Source organism: Marmota flaviventris, chromosome 2 (genome assembly GCF_047511675.1).
Source record: "Marmota flaviventris isolate mMarFla1 chromosome 2, mMarFla1.hap1, whole genome shotgun sequence".
NCBI classification, from domain to species: Eukaryota; Metazoa; Chordata; class Mammalia; order Rodentia; family Sciuridae; genus Marmota; species Marmota flaviventris.
Genome location: NC_092499.1, coordinates 126,211,772 through 126,229,911, shown reverse-complemented (window position 1 = coordinate 126,229,911; position 18,140 = coordinate 126,211,772). Strand labels below are relative to the sequence as shown.

At 37.3% G+C, this 18,140-nt stretch overlaps 1 protein-coding gene across 3 annotated transcripts in view; it reads right to left on the bottom strand.

The window, feature by feature from the left end:
* Positions 1-18,140, bottom strand: part of Gabrb3 (gamma-aminobutyric acid type A receptor subunit beta3) — a 226,677-nt gene that overhangs the window by 20,955 nt on the left and 187,582 nt on the right. For 2 of the 3 annotated variants that reach the window (XM_027925938.3, XM_027925937.3), the window contains exons 7-8: positions 8,971-9,123; positions 2,509-2,753 (exon numbers count right to left, since the gene is read on the bottom strand). In XM_027925938.3, coding sequence (XP_027781739.1) covers positions 2,509-2,753; positions 8,971-9,123 — 398 coding nt within the window. Of the gene's footprint in view, positions 1-1,526; positions 1,533-2,508; positions 2,754-8,970; positions 9,124-18,140 lie in introns of all 3 variants that reach the window. The other variant, XM_071608571.1, reaches the window with a different exon arrangement.

The following is an 18,140-nucleotide window of genomic DNA, read 5'->3' as shown; positions in this document are numbered from 1 at the left end:
TACTGGTACCAAAACAGGCGGGTGGACCAATGGTACAGAATAGAGGACACAGAGACTAATCCACAAAGTTACAACTATCTTATATTTGATAAAGGGGCTAAAAGCATGCAATGGAGGAAGGATAGCATCTTCAACAAATGGTGTTGGGAAAACTGGAAATCCATATGCAACAAAATGAAACTGAATCCCCTCCTCTCGCCATGCACAAAAGTTAACTCAAAATGGATCAAGGAGCTTGATATCAAATCAGAGACTCTGCGTCTGATAGAAGAAAAAGTTGGCTCTGATCTACATATTGTGGGGTCGGGCTCCAAATTCCTTAATAGGACACCCATAGCACAAGAGTTAATAACAACAATCAACAAATGGGACTTACTTAAACTAAAAAGTTTTTTCTCAGCAAGAGAAACAATAAGAGAGGTAAATAGGGAGGCTACATCATGGGAACAAATTTTTACTCCTCACACTTCAGATAGAGCCCTAATATCCAGAGTATACAAAGAACTCAAAAAATTAGACAATAAGATAACAAATAACCCAATCAACAAATGGGCCAAGGACCTGAACAGACACTTCTCAGAGGAGGACATACAATCAATCAACAAATACATGAAAAAATGCTCACCATCTCTAGCAGTCAGAGAAATGCAAATCAAAACCACCCTAAGATACCATCTCACTCCAGTAAGATTGGCAGCCATTATGAAGTCAAACAACAACAAGTGCTGGTGAGGATGTGGGGAAAAGGGTACTCTTGTACATTGCTGGTGGGACTGCAAATTGGTGCAGCCAATCCGGAAAGCAGTATGGAGATTCCTGGGAAAGCTGGGAATGGAACCACCATTTGACCCGGCTATTGCCCTTCTCGGACTATTCCCTGAAGACCTTAAAAGAGCGTATTACAGGGATACTGCCACATGGATGTTCATAGCAGCACAATTCACAATAGCTAGACTGTGGAACCAACCCAGATGCCCTTCAATAGATGAATGGATAAAAAAAATGTGGCATTTATACACCATGGAGTATTACGCAGCACTAAAAAAATGACAAAATCATGGAATTTGCAGGGAAATGGATGGCACTAGAGCAGATTATGCTAAGTGAAGCTAGCCAATCCCTAAAAACAAATGCCAAATGTCTTCTTTGGTATAATGAGAGCAACTAAGAACAGAGCAGGGAGGAAGAGCAGGAGGAAAAGATTAACATTAAACAGAGACATGAGGTGGAAGGGAAAGGGAGAGAAAAGGGAAATTGCATGGAAATGGAAGGAGACCCTCTTTGTTATACAAAATTACATATAAGAGGTTGTGAGGGGAATGGGAAAATAAACAAGGAGAGAAATGAATTACAGTAGATGGGGTAGAGAGAGAAGATGGGAGGGGAGGGGAGGGGGGGATAGTAGAGGATAGGAAAGGTAGTAGAATACAACAGTTACTAATATGGCATTATGTAAAAATGTGGATGTGTAACCAATGTGATTCTGCAATCTGTATTTGGGGTAAAAACGGGAGTTAATAACCCACTTGAATCTAATGTATGAAATATGATATGTCAAGAGCTTTTTAATGTTTTGAACAACCAATAAAAATGCATTCTGCTGTCATATATATCTAATTAAAATTAATAAATTAGTTAATGAAAAAGAAAAATTATCTAGAAACTATAATGTGCTTTCACTAAAATATTGTTTATAATTATAATAACCCACTGCTTTCATTTAAAATAAATTGAAGTGATATTTAATGACAAAGTCACTTTGTGATTAGAAGGATGCAACTGCATGAGGAGCTGGGTGAAGGAGGCATACCTGGCTTGTGCTCTGGTGCTCTCTTGGAGAGAGAGCCCAGAGCTTCCCAAAGCAGTATGTCCTCCTCGTCCTCCTTGGCCACTGCTGTTGAGGTACAACCAGCCCTGACATTTTGTGGAATACACCCAGCTCCTCCCCAAAACCACCTGCACAGAGCCCTGCTCCCTCATTGTGCTCTTTGTTTTTATATACCTTTATTTTATTTATTTATTTTTATGTAGTGCTGAGGATCGAACTTAGTGCCCTGCACATGCTAGGCGAGTGCTCTATTGCTGAGCCACAACCCCAGCCCCTCATTGTGCACTTTGGATTTTTCTCCGGGGAACTGTGGGCCAGAAGAAGGGTGGCAAGTGACATGTCTGTCTACTACACTGCCTAGAGCCATAGCAGGCTAGAGTTCAAATCAGTAATTTTACAACTGGAATACTGAATCATCCTGGAGAGATGCTTCCATACATTAAGTTTGGGCCCCGTGCTCCAAAGTTTCATTCATTCCAGGATCTACCTGTTCTGTTCTTTTTATAGGAAATTGGGAAGATGCTAACTTCTCCAGCATCTGTACTAACATTGGTTTGATGTGAACTCGGTAACTTGATCAAAGAGACATTTCAGATTATGATCAACAAGCCCACATAACTGGCATTCAAATGTCATGCAGGTAAATTCAGTAACTTGTGCTGCAGGGGTGGGGGGCCTACCCGGTTGCTTTCGCTCTTTGAACGGTCATTCTTCGCCTTGGCTGTCTTTTCTGCAAGCTTCTTCTGCCTTTGAGGGCCTCTTCCAAAGAAAATGTAGTTGACAAAGGCATACTCCAGAAGGGCCAGGAACACAAAGACAAAGCAGCCCATCAGGTACATGTCAATGGCTTTGACGTAGGGAATTTTGGGCAAAGTTTCCCGAAGGTGTGTGTTGATGGTTGTCATCGTCAGCACAGTTGTGATCCCTAGGAAATAAACAGAGCTATGAGTGGTTGTGGTTTTGCTGCCCCGGTCTTCCCTTTTTATGTTTTCTCAAATACCTTAAAGCACTTGGATAACATGACTGAATGTTACTGGGCAACTTGAACCAATGGAGCTTGCAGTGTGTCATGTAGACAGCATCGTCATACTTCATAACAGCAGGGTTACATCTCTACTTTGGGGAAGTGAGACCATGTGGGGGCATTGCCTCCAACACACTTTACCAATAAAGAGAATGGATCGTTGAGAATGGAAGGATAGATATGTAGGGAAGCTAGAAAGAATGTGGTCCTTATGAATGTTCAAAGAAATGAAAATCATCCAGAATTCAACATAAAGCAATAAGTGTCTTGATAAGAAAGCTCCAGGAAGAAGAATGAATAGGATGAGGTCAATGGTTGGAGAGATGACAGATAATGATGCTTGTCAGGAGAAATAAACCCCAACTTCAGTGTCAACTGGACGCAAGAGAAATGAGAAAATGAACTATTATTATTATTATTATTATTACCATTATCATCATATCATCATTATCATATGTCATTTAGGATGAGGTCCACTTATCAGCTCAAGGATAAGGAAGCAGTAGGGCAAAGTTCTTAAGGACTGACCATCTCACAGTCATTTATTTCCTTCCTTAATCAAGAGTCTGTACTACACATAACCTGTTCAGGAAATGTTTGCTTATATCAAGGGATAATGGTATTGCTCATATTATAGAATCTTATCATACTCTGTGACAACTGATCAAGTTCTTTAAATTTTTTTTGTAATTTTGCTGAGTTGTTTATATAGTATTGTGTGAATGATCTCACTGTTTTCCTAATGAAACTCAGTTTAGTCTTTAAACATAAGAGCCATATTTTGCAATTTTCCCTCACACGATAATAGACTTTTTCAACCCCTCTAAACTAAAAATTAACTATTGTACCTGATGTGAGATGCAGTGGAAGCCTGATAGGTAAGCAATCCCAAGATAGAGGTTCTGAGTCACAGCCCAGGCCACTATACACACAGCCATTTGTTAAGCATCTTAGTTTGAAGCCCTCTGGTTTCCTACTCCATCTTCAGAGGCATGAATTCTGAGCCTCTGTGTCCCGTGTGAGGACCTCGAGACTACAGAGCTCAGTTTGCCTGTGAAAAGCTGAAGAGCAGGGAAGAGAGCCAAGTCCTTATCTCCAACAAATTCTCTCTCCACCAAGCTCTGCACTGCTACTAACAGCAGAGAAGAGAACTGAAGAATGGGGAAGCTATTTTTATGTGTAACTGCAAACCACGATTGCTTATGGAATGTATGGAAATCTAAGATGTTAGAATATTTTAAGAGTTTCCTTTAACATCACATTCATGTGCACCTGGGGACTTTTTAAAATTTGAACATGGCAATGGGATAATTACAGTTTACAAATAAATGAAAAAAAAAACATACAAATGCTACAAAATTAAGCGTTCTTGACATTATTCAAAATTTTTGTAATGTTGCTGCTGCTACTATTTTTTCCCCCTTCCAAATGGATTTGGGAAGCCTGAATGCTTTGCTTTAATTGGTACTCTGCCTCTCTAGCTGAGAAGTTTGAATGGGAATGTGTACACAGGCCTCAGTAGATGTCACCAGGAAATGGGCTGAAAATCTAGATGAGGACAAATCAGCACATCTCACAGGATCTCAGCCTGGTCAGTGAGATCCTGAGGAATGTGGGCTGTGATCTGGCCCTACGTCCATCAGCACAGGATCAAGGATTACCTTAATAAGACTCTTTAGTGAATGGCTGCTGTAGGTTGAGTATGGCTTGACTGTACCCACCCCTAAAGTGTCATATGTTGAAAGCTTGGTCCCCAGCAGGGCACTGTTAAGAAATTGTGGAATCTTTAAGGGGTAGGGCCTTGTGCAAGTTTGTTGGGTGGTTGGGGCACTGATTTCAGAAGGGGTTAAGTAGTCTCATGGACACCTTGGTTCTTGAGAGAGTAGGTCATTCTGAAAGGGCAAAACTGACCCCTCCCTGCTCTCTAGCTTCCCATATGGCCAAGTGACCTCTTCCTCTCACATGTACTACCACCTTGATGCCATCAACCATATGAGGCTGTCAAGGTAAACTTCATCAAGGCTGAGCAGAAGTTGGTGCCATGCTCTTAACATTTACTAAACAGTGGGCTAAATAAGTATCTTTTCTTTATATATTACCCAGCCTCAGGTATTTGGGTATAGCAATGAAAAATGAACTAACACAGTGCTCCTGACTTTCCAGTTGGAGCTCATATGAACTCTCAGTCTACATTTGCAAAATTTTTCTTCTGTTTTCCCTGCTATCTAAGATACTATGGAGAGTAAGATACTATAGTGTTTCACAGCATGGACAGCAGAGTGACATGGCTCAGACCCAAAGTCTAACTCCAACTCAATTATCAGTTGCTATTAAGAAGTCTAAAGACAATGTCTAAAAAGCACTGGTTATGTGCTAATAAATGGTAACTGGCATTAATACGAACAACATCTCAGAAAACAATTCTTCAGTGGCTTTAGGTTTCCTGGACTTAAACTACTTTCTAAGGAGACACATCTGACTAGAGCACTGGCTGGGTGGTAGTGGCTTTCATATTCTTTGTACATTCACCAGGCTGGTATGATTTTCCACTAATTGTTAGCCTCAATTTATTTCTCATTTAGATTATGCTAATGAAACACTTTATTTCAAAAACTGCATTTATAAATATAACTATGAAATAAAAGTAGCATTTATGAGCATCATATAATCAAAACATTTTGTTTCTCTTTCTTTTGATCCAAATAATGTGGCCTAAATTATATTACTATACAATTCCACTTAAAACACAGATACTGTTATTTACCAATCACTGGACTTCAGGGTTTTGAGGGAGACCCTCTAATGACAATGTTTCACAGTGTGGTGGTTGTTAACACTACCAGTTCAATATCTCTGGGGGTCAGATCCTGGGAAACAGAAGCATAAAGTCTTGCAGTGTATAGAGCAGCTGAGCACATCTGGAAACATTGGCACAAGCCTCCAGTTGGCCCCTAACCCCCACCTGTCAGTTCTAGGTTCTTCAGTGCCTGGAGTCCAAGGGAAAACATCCCATAAAGGTCCTTGCTAAGCACCCCTCTGTCTGTGCAGACGCTACACTGTCATGACCTCATTTGGAAATCAGATGTATTTACCATAGTGCAACCCTCTGGGATGAATGCAAACAGTACTCCAAGTATTTCAAAGAGCAAGATGATCAGGGAGGAGATGGTAGAATGGAGATTTCTCCAACCCAAACTGATATAGCAGGATCCAATAATAATAATAATAATAATAATAATAATAATAATAATAATAATAATGCTTGCTTGGCTTTATTTTTCCTTTAAAAAAATCCATGGTGTTTACAATGCAGTAGACCAAATAACTCTTCAATGTTGTGTCTATTGGCACATTAGGAATGACAGTAGTCCCCCTTCATCCACAAGAATATATTCCGAGACAAACAGTGAATGCCTGCAGTCATAGATAGTGCTAACTTCTAAGATTTTCCTATATGTACACACCTATGGCAATGTTTTAATTTATAAATTAGACACACTAAGAGATTAGTGACAATATTTAATAATAAAAGAGAACAATTATAATAATATATTGTAATAAAAGTTATGTAAAACATGAACTGCTTATTTTTAGAATTTCTAATTGAATATTTTCAGATCACAGTTGATGTGGCTAACTAAAATGGCAGAAAGGGGAAACAAAGATAAGGGAGGACAAGAGCACCTACAGTGGTTAAGGGAGAGGCCCTAGAGTTAGAGTAACTGTACTGACATCTCTCTTCTGACTGTTAGTAATTTTGTGACTTTATACCATTCGTTTAGTTTCTCTGTACCTCATATTCCTGCTCTGCAAAATGGGAGCAGTGGATCTACCTCTTCTGCAATGGATCTTCTGCAGAATAGGCGATTATACTATCAGCCTTAGCAGAGAATGCATTTGATAAGTTTCAGCCTTATCTTTGCTGCTGTTGTTTTGATGATGATGATGATGATATTCTATATTTATGACATATTTTCCTTAGTCAGTTGGGTTATATACCTGCAGACAGATTTAAGACAGTTCTTATGATGGTGGGAGGGATAAGTGTGCTAGACAGAGGGGATAAGTGTGCTGTCCAAGGCTGAGAGCAGGACCTGGACCTACTGGACCTACAGCCCTGTGATCATGGCTTTTTTTCTTGATCTCTGGGCCTCAAGTTAAGGACTCATAAATACCTACTCACTCCTGCCCCTCAGCCTGCATCTCTGATCTCTAACCTGGAAGAAACTGATAGTACTCTAGTGGTGAAACCTTAGGAACTCCATCCAGAACATTTCTTCATTCTCAAAAAGCCACAGAGACATGATTTAGGCCTGAAATAATAATGTTGTGTCAAGAAAATGTAGAATCTACTGTCATATATCATAATGAGGTTGGATTGATTACAACCCATTTTGGATAGATTACCTGTTTTATCTTGTTTCATATTGTGGAAGACAATATTTTACAAGTAAGAAGGTATAGAATTTGTAGTAGCTGGGAAACTTAAGAGATTGACACTTTCACTACACCTCACCCCTGATGATGCCAGATAATTATGGCTCTTTGGTGCTCATATTTCTCTAATGTCTGCAGTTAATCACAAAGTCCCTGCAGATATTCACTCTGAAGCTAAAGTAGTTTCAGCTCCAGTTCTCCACTTGCACAGGCCTCTTCTAGGTCTGGGGAGGGGACCCAGCAATCTTGCATTTACATGTTTTGTATTGCTTTTCTTAAAAGGAACAACCTAAAATTGTATAAGCACACGGTTGCACAAAATTTGGAAATTTTACAAATTCATTGGATGTCTGATTTTGCAAATGAGAAAAATGAAAATGGTTTAACAAAGAGTAATCTAGAAATATTAAAATGAAAACCAAGTAAAACCTAGGTAAGACTGAGGTTACAGTGCATTCACTTTGGGCTGTGGAGAACTAGTAGAGAATTTTTAAAGAGAATTTTGCTTGCCATAATCATTAGAAATACATAACAATTCATACAAGGTTCTTCTTAGTTTTTTGACATTTTATTCTTAAAGTACTTTTTCAAAAAAAATTTCACCTAAACACCTTTAGGAACAGCTCCCTGATTTTTTCCCTTAAACTATACTTGTGTGCTATTTCCTAGGGACAAAGTCTAATCTTCAAGACACAACTGTGCAAATCACATAGCTTAAGTCTAGGACATTCACACCCACCCACCCACACACACACACACACTCTCTTTCTCTCTCTCTCTCTTTCTCAGATAAAATGATAATCAATGTAAGGTCCTGGAGAATGTTGATAAACAGGAAAATGAATGCAAGATGAGAAAATTTGAACCCTAAATTTTTATGCTTTTCTGTTAACTACTTTATCAGCAAGATTGTTGATAATGCTTTTCCATCAATTTTTAAAAGTATTGTTGCTAATTTCACTTTCAGGAATTAAACCCAACCCTACCCAAAGGATGAATGGCCTGGAGACTGTTCATCAGCTCTGTACTTACCTAAAATGTATTCAAATACTTATTTTATTCATGAAGTTTCATAATAATTAACTGAGGGTGCTTCTGAAACTATAAGCCTTCCCTTAAAATCAATATTAAAAATAATATTGGAACCTATAAGATATATTGTATACCAGCTAATAATCCAGTTGCCAAATAACCAAGGGTCAGAAAAGATCACTAAGATTCTTAGGAACTACTCAGAATCTAATTGCCTATTTTAATGTTCATTAAATTGTGTAATTCCAATTATATGCTATAGTATTTGACTATTTTTCTTACTTAAAAAAGAATACACAATTAATCAAGTCTGCTTTCTGGGCCATGGAATAATTTTGAGCAGGAGATGTTAATCCTAGTTTTAAAATTAGTGTCAAAAATAGTTGTATTATGCAAATATTCTGCAAGCATATTTTCCCTTTCATGGGCATGAAAATTCACATTTGAGCCTTATAATTAAATTAACACATCAAGGGAATCGTGCATGAAATTAGTGTTTCAAGATAAAAAAAAAAAAAAGTAACTATCTGGACAAGACTGGTGTCAGGATGTCAAAAAGTCCTCACTGAACCATAGCCTTTAAACTCCCTTAATACCATAATGACATAGTCACTTCGCAGTTTAGATACTGGTTAAAAGCAGCACCTACCGAGGGCAACTCGAGCTGCAGATGCGTCGTAGTTAATCCAGAAAGACACCCATGAGAGGATAGTGATCAGTATAGAGGGCATGTAAGTCTGAAGGATGAAGTATCCAATGTTTCTCTTCAGCCGAAAACTCAGTGAGAGTCGAGGATAGGCACCTGTAGTAAACCGACAAGGATATTATTCTGGTGAAGAAACTAAACAGATACGGTTTTGCCTTGACTTCCACAGGTCAACAGCATGCATCAGGAAAGCCCAAGGACTGAGGGTCAATCCACAACCCCGGAGTTTGCTTCTATCCGCCTGAATGTATTTATAGACGTGAAAAGGGAGTGTACATCAGTCTATTTTTAAACATAGACTGACTGACTAATGAGGATAGTCTTCTAAGGCTAAATGCTCAGCTGGGAACTGTCCCTGGGAAAACTTTGGAGAAGTTTTAAACTTAGAATACAGAATGATGCCAAATATCTTGTTTATTTTTTCATGGATGACTGTCCCCTTCTCATCCATTGTTGACAAGGGAGATTCGACTTACGACTTACTGGGCAAAACAACTTTTGTCAGTCGTCCAGAGGACTCTGAGCATAGGTACTGGAGGCACTGACCCTAGACCAACTGTGGTAGTTCAAGGGCATCCTGAGAACTAGAGGGGAAGAGAAGTTCAGTTCCATGGACATCAACAATATACACTGAGAAGCTCTTTCTGGCCACAGAAAAGGTACTAAGGAGATCCTTAGAGAAATACTTGTCTGTTTTCTTTTTCTTTTCTCTGTCCTTTGGGAGGTGCTGGGGATTAAAGCCAGCGTCTTGCAGAGGGTGGGCAAGCACTCTACCACTGAGCTACTTCCCCAGCCTCTGCCCATTTTCTTATATGCAGAATCTAGCAATAAACCTTATTGCTTCATTCTGAAAGCACATCTTGGAATTCTACCACTACCGCTATTATAGAGTGAGAAGATAGCCCATTTGGGATGTCATGTTTAGTGTTGTATTTGTCTTTTATTTCCTGGATTCTCACAAAACTGCTTGAAGTTCCATCCATGAAAACTCAGTGGCCTTGCCAATTACCAACTTCCGTTACCCTCCTCCCTCTTTTGCTGATGGGTGGTCCACTTTGCCTGAGATTGCCTCTATTCTTAGCTTCAGGAGACCTTGCCTTTCTTATTCCTACTTCTGTAAGACTGACAGAGTCCTATTCTCCTTCCCCCAAATACATGCATTTTCCAGAAGTTATTCCATGTCTCTGTCTGTGTTTGTCCCTGCATTCTTTTCATTTGCAGTCTGATTCACTCATAAAACTATTACCTTTATGTAGAAGATAAATGGTTTTATACCCTGGCTTCCTATTTTATTATCAACTACACTTTCAGCCAGGATTATATAAAAGAGGGAAAAAAATCACTTAATAAACTCAACACAAAGTTTAACAATTTGGAGAATTTCTTCCAGTCTTTTCTTCTGTGAGTGTGTGTGTGTGTGTGTGTGTATGTGTGTGTTTCTTCTCTGATCAATGCATGTATCACATCATCATCATCACATAAATATTTTTATGGTTGTTACAAACTGTAAACACAACTTCAAAATTTCCATCAAATATATACACATGAAATTTGAAATCTATAGTTTATAAATACCAATTCCTCAATGCTATATATTTAGGTGATTTGCATTTTTATAAAACTAAATATCTTTGAGCAGAGCTCTTTTGATCCATTTAGGCTTATTTCCTTAGGATGAATATGCCAAAAGATAACTTGCTAAGCCAGTGTTTAAGGCTTTCATATACACTATCAAATATCTTTGCAAAAGGATCATACCAATGTACCCTGACAGTATCAGCACTTTACAAAAGTACCTATCTTGCCTTGCAAACATGATAATAATGTACATGTACATCTCTTCACTTTTGCTAATTCTCATGAGAAACAAATGTGTCTCTTTGATTGATTTCTTTAAATATTTTGCTTGTCCTCTGTATTTAATCTTATTTTCTCATAATTATTTATTTTTTTTCATTTCTTTTTCCTCTTACTGTTTTACCTTTTCACTTAGTTTTTCATATACTAATCCTTATTTGTATCATCTGCAAGTATTTTCCTAGTTATTCATTTTAAAACTTAAAATAGTTTTAAGTGGAGGCCATATGAATGCTTAATTTTTTGCATGTGATTGCATTTATCCATTTCACTTCTTTTGATTTTTTGGCTTATAAAAATTCACAATCTATCTACAAACTTATTTTGAGAGTTGGCGATTATGAGTTTCACACAATATAAAAGTATGACTTTTTGTTCCATACACAACCAATTTTTGAAATACCATTAATGGAATAAGGCTTCCCTCCCCATGGATTTAGTATAGCTCTGTTGTTTTACATTCCATTCTGTGTAAATATGGAACACTAGCATGATATGCTATTTGAGGACCCTCGCCACAGGGTTTGCTATCTCTAGGCCCCTAACACTGCTCCATCCACACATTTCAGAAGCACAGCATTGAAACTCACTGCTATCCCAGACACAAAATAATTGTCTGTATTTCCTGACTCTACTGATTCAAACTCATTGTTCTTAAAATAATATCTTCTCCCATTCATATTTCAAGGCCTTGGTCAGATGCTACATCTTCCATGAGTCCTTTCTTCTTCCATGATTCCTTTCTTGAATTATTTTCTTTCTTATTAAAAGTTTAATTTTGAGTGTATACTATAATAATATCTTCTTTAGTAAGCTGTACATTTCCCAGGATTAAATCTGTATTTTTTCACATACTGCAACATGTAGGTAAATGCCTAAACAATGACAGGTTATGAATTAATACACTCATATTCAAAAAGAATTAAAAATAGGAATAGTTGAGTTTAGTACACAAAACATTCAATATATTTATCGAATATTAGAGCTACATATAGCAACAGAGGTTTTTGAATGACAATGAACCTGACTGTATTTCCCAACTTTCCATTTTCCAAGTCATGTTTCTTAATATTTTGAAAACACATATTCAGTGAAGCTGTTCCAATAGAAGCTGAACTTGACACCCATGCAATAAAGTACCACTGACACTCTGTTGGGAAACTTGCCCTTGGAACATGGGGGATAACCACAGACAGACCATATAATCAAACACTTGTAGGTCGTAAAGACCTTTAAGAAGAGAATATTCAAAAACACATGAATCTCTGGAAATTTACCAATACAGGCATGGCATAGAATTTAGTATTAAGAAAATGTACCCTTTTCTTCTGTGTTTGTCAGCAACATATCCACTGGATAAAAGTAAAATGCCACTTCACATCAGCAAAACTTTGAGGCATTCAGCATGTGTCCCCTAGATAATATTCTGAGGTGGGAAGAGTGAGTAGAGCAAGCAACAAGGAGGAATGAGAGAATAATCAAAGCTCTAGTCAACTAGCTCATATACCACCTTGGTAAAGATGAAATATGTGCTACCCTGGGGATACACCTATATTCCTGGGCATGTGAATGAAATGGTTGAGAAAGGCTTCACCTCTGTGGACTGAGATGCTCATAGTGGACTTGGATTTCTTCAGGCAAGGAAGAATGAGAACTACCAATGTTAAGGACACCAAAGTGGTGGTGGGGGACCTCAGAACATGAGTAAACACCAGAATTGTCAGACAAATAAATATATTCTTCTATACAAAGGCTTTCACTACTTGATATGAATCTTAAAGAGTACATAAAGGTCTTTTTTTGTAGTTCTGTTAAAGAATATTCTAGTGCTGGCAAGATGGAATACCCTGATATAGTCTATATCCATGGGAAAGAAAAATTACCAGAAGATCATATTTAGTGGCTAATAATTTAAATTTGAGAAGTAGTGAGTCAGCTATACACAGATATATCCTTCAAGATAGAAATTCCAAAATTACTACAGACTGTACCGAAGCCCTAATGCCTGTGTGGCAATGCAGATGTGGCCAGAACCCCAGTAGATGCTGAGCCAACAGGCAGAGGCACAGCCCCTGAACACAAGAGCATCGTTCCAAGTCAGGGCTTCCTTGGCAAAATCATCTAGTGAAGATGCTGATCTCAACCTTTTTTCCCCAGATGCATTAAAATTTATGCCAAAAACCAGGCTCTGGATCTCTAGTCCAGCCTAAATTTATATCACTCTCTAGACATTAATATTTTTGAAGACTTATTAAAAATGTGCACAATGAGCATCATGCCAATTTTTCAGAGTGATCAGAGTCACTCCAGTGTATCTGTAAAGTAACAAGCTGACATTTTAGCAACTGCTGCAGAGCTGACCTATGCACACACACCCTTTTCCCATCAAGGCAGCAGCTGTGTGGCTCTTCCCATTGCCTAAGAAGCTCTCAGTGCCACTTTGGGGTCCTTTATCATGCTGTCTTATTCATTAATAATTTACTCTATGCTTTATAATACAGCCTAAAATTGATAAATAGTGCTACTGATTTTCTCACTGCCATTACTTGTCACTTTATTATATGTTGAAAAAAATCTGTGAGGGAAAAGAAATAAATGAGGGGGGGGGGGAGATTCCTTTGTACATAGAATTACAGAATCAGAGCTAAAATACATTTCATGAAGGCAGGTTATCTCCTTTTTTTCCTCCACAGTAAAGACCAGAGTGCTGAACTACATGATACTGCAACAAAGAAAAGGGTGTTTGAACAACCCAGCCTCATGCTCTATTTTGGATATTTCTGTTTGGGAGACTGACTTGTACTCTTACACATTGTGTTTCCTTGTGTATAAAATGCTGAGCCAACAGGCAGAGATACGGCCCCCTGAACACAAGTTGTTCCAACTCAGGGCTTCCTCTTACACCCTGTGTTTCCTTGTGTGAAAATCAGGGCAAAAATTCAATAAGTTACAATTGATCAAAAGATAAAAACTATTATGTTGCAAAGGATACCATCAAGAAAGTAAAAAAAAAAGCCCACAGAATAGAAAGAAAATATCTGCAAATCATATATCTGATAAAGAACCTGCATGTAGAATACATTAAAAATGCTTACAAAAAATAAATTAAAAAATGGAAAAAGGACTTTGAATAGATACTTCTCCAAAGAAGATAGATAAATGGTTGAATAGCTACTGCTCCAAAGAAGATATATAAAAGGCTAATAAGCACATGAAAGAAGCCCAATATTATTATTCATTAGGGAAATGGAAATTAAAACCACAATAAGATGCCCCATCATACCCATTAGGATAGCTACAATAAAACAGACAGATACTGTTGGTGAGTATGTGAAGAAATTATATCTCTCAGATGCTGCTGTTGGGAGTATAAAAGGGTGTCATCCTTTCAGATAACAGCCTGACAGTTCCTTAAAGGGTTAGAGTGTCACATGACCTAGGAATTCCATGCCAAAGTAAGAGTTCATTTACTGAGAGAAATTCCAACCAGCTTAAAAAAAAAAAAAAAAAAAAAACCAAAAAACACACAAATGTTCACTAACTGATAAATGGATAGATCAAATGTGGTGTATTCACACAATGGACTATTATTTAGCTATAGAAAATAATGAAGGACTAATATTTACCACGTCATGGATGAACTTTCAAAATATCATGCTAAGTGAAAGAAGCCAGTCACAAAGGACTAAATAACATGACTCCATTTATAGAAAATGTGTAGAATAGGCTAGTCTAGAGAACTAAAATAGATTAATGGTTGTCAAGGGTGGGGAAAGCAGGTTGAAGGACATGTTTGCTGAAAGGTACGTGGTTTCCTTTCAAAGTGATAAAAATATTCTAAAATTTACTGTGATCGTGGTTGTGAAGCTGTAAACACACTAACCAGTGTTCAGTCATGTATTTTTAAATGGGAAAATGATTTAGTATGTAAATTATATCTCAAAAAAATTATTATAAAGAAAAATGCCTACTTCATGTATAAATTGGCAATCATCAGGCTTAATTCATATAAAGTATAAGATATATTATCTAGTCAAAAAATGAAAACATGCTTAAAAATACACAGTTGTTCTTCTTTTCCTTTTCCTCTCTCTTTGGTAACTTCTGTGCTCAGAAGCCTGTAATCAGTGTGTTCTCATCATTGAACATATTCTAAAAATATGGAGATCTTAAAGGCAACTCCAGAATATTCAGGTAGATTAGAATTATTTTTGTGAAGACATGGGGCAATGAATTTTCTTTCATATATGTCCTCTGTAGTGACACATATGTTAGGAACTCTTAAAGTGATCTCAGAGCAACAAGGTGAGATAGGTAAGCTCCTTTTTTTTTTTTGCACTGGGAGGCAGCATGGTCTGGTCTGCAATTTTGGATAAAGGAATTAGGGATAGCACCTGGGTAGGAGGCGTGGATGGATGGTCTCTAAGGACCTTTCGACAAAACAAAAGAGGGAAAAATAGGAGAAAAGAATGGATTTGTCTCTAGAATTTGAGGTTAAAATAAATTATAAATAAGATGCAAATAGTTATTTTGTTTTTTCACCACTTAATACTAATCATGCCTGTAACATCCTTTCTTTAAAGGTCCAAAGGGCAACAATTTGATCACAAAACTTTAGTATCCATGAATGATCTATTAAAGAGAAATTTAAGTTCATCAATTATTGGTGGGATATATGAACTTTAAAAAATACATAATTTTTGGGACTAGGATTGTGGCTCAGTGGTAGAGCACTCGCCTAGCACAGGCGGGACCCGGGTTCGATTCTCAGCACCACATAAAAATAAAGGCATTGTGTTGTGTCCATCTACAAAAAAGATTCTCTCTCTTTCTCTCTCTCTTTAAAGAAAAAAATACATATTTTTTCCATAATCACTAGTAAATAAGCGAAAACAGCATTTTGGAAACTGATTTTCAAAGATTAGAAAATTCATATCTTTTAACTGAAATGCTTCATAATCATTTATTTTGGACTCTTTTCTTTGACTTTCTTCTAATCTTGGCCAAACTTTTTGAAACAAAGTCAGAATATATTATTATCCAAAGGTACAACAACAAAAAAAAAGGAAGAGAAAGAGAAACAGCACATAATTAAATAAGCATATTATTAAAAAATCAGTTCTCCCAGCTATTCCCCTTCTTGGTCTATTCCCTAAAGACCTAAAAAGAGCATGCTACAGGGACACTGCTACATCGATGTTCATAGCAGCACAGTTCACAATAGCAAGACTGTGGAACCAACCTAGATGCCCTTCAATAGACGAATGGATAAAAAAATGTGGCATTTATACACAATGGAGTATTACTCTGCATTAAAAAATGACAAAATCATAGAATTTACAGGGAAATGGATGGCATTAGAGCAGATTATTCTAAGTGAAGCTAGCCAATCCCTAAAAAACAAATGCCAAATGTCTTCTTTGATATAAGGAGAGTAACTAAGAACAGTGTAGGGACAAAGAACAGGAGAAGAAGATTAACATTTAACAGGGATGAGAGGTGGGAGGGAAAGGGAGAGAGAAGGGAAATTGCATGGTAATGGAAGGAGACCCTCAGGGTTATACAGTGGAGGAGGTAGAGAGAGAGGAGGGGAGGGGAGGGGAGAGGTGGGGAGGGGGGAGGGTGGAGGATGGGAAAGGCAGCGGAGCACAACAGACACTAGTATGGCAATTTGTAAATCAATGGATGTGTAACTGATGTGATTCTGCAATCTGTGTATGGGGTGAAGGTGGGAGTTCATAACCCACTTGAATCAAAGTGTGGAATATGATATGTCAAGAAATTTGTAATGTTTTGAACAACCCACAATAAAAATTTAAAAAATAAAAAAAAAATCAGTTCTCTGTATATCTTGCAAAAAACTCAATCTTTCAGCTCAAAGAAAACTAAAAAGTTAGGAGTAAACTTCAGATTTGGCACAAACTGTACATCATAAACTTTGCTAGTTTGCAGGTTGCACATTCAGAGTCAGTACAAAACCCATAGTTCTAATCTGCTGATCCATATGTCCTCAGTGATATTTAATGGTTTGATTGTTATCTAAGTATATTTGTTTATATTCATTGAAATAAATTTAATTCAGTACTTCTTTGAATCTAATCCCATTACCTGTCTTTTATTCCAGTGCTTTGCACACATTTTCACAGCTGGTTACCATTACACCCAAAGACTCAGATCTCCTGACAATGAGTTTTAAAATACTTTCCCTAAAAGCACACTATCCTGAATAAATGCTTCCTCTATGTAATATTGTCATAAAACCACAAAATTAAATGAATCCTATTTCCTGAAAGGTGAATATAAAAAAATGTCTCCTAAATATTCTTCTTTTTTTTTACTTGTATTAATAACCCAACTAAATAAGAATTAGATATTGAAATAACCATAAACTCTTCTGGAAAAATAAAGAGGGTGAAAATCAAAGCACACTATTTAGGTGTTGTAGAATAGATAATTCATACACAGCTAATCCTCCATACCTCTGGGCGTCTGGTTCCTGAACCCCCATAGAAGTAAAAATCCGTGTATGCTCAAGTCCCTTACACAACATGGTATAGTGTTTACACAGAACCTATACACATCCTTCAGTACACTTTAAGTGATCTCTATTGTATTGCAAAGGGAATAATGACAAAACAAATACTTTACATGTCTAGTACAAATGCTGTTTTTTTCTGAATATTCTTGATCCTTGGTTAAATTCACAGATAAGGAATCCACAAATACAGAGGTCTGAGTGTACTGAAAATGATTGGGAAATATGAATAAATTTAAAATACATCTCCTTGAAGTCACGGGATAGAAAACAAATCAGTAAAAAGTCTGTACCAAAATCTGGGAGAGAAAGAAAACAGAGAGGGCACACAGGTATCTATAGCATTAGAAGAGGAAGATAAGAGGCTCAGCAGAATATCTAATAGACTCCAGCAAACACTGGAGACAAGTCATGAAGAAGGGGAGCGACATCCCCATGTATTTTGATTAGTTACACTTGTACACAGAGCTTTGCTCAAAATGTAAAGATAAAGCAAAAGGGCTCAAGTATATACAAAGACTGAATCAGAATTATCTTGAGTCCCAGAAAGGGGTGAAGCTTATGCTGGATGCCTCTCTGAAAGATATCAGCAAGAAATTCCCAGGGTGAAGCATGAGGAGAAAATAAAATGCAAAATACAGAAAGGAGGATATACAGATGATACAGAGAGTAGATTAAACATGTGTATAATTGGAATTATAGAAAAAGGAGAGAGAGAATA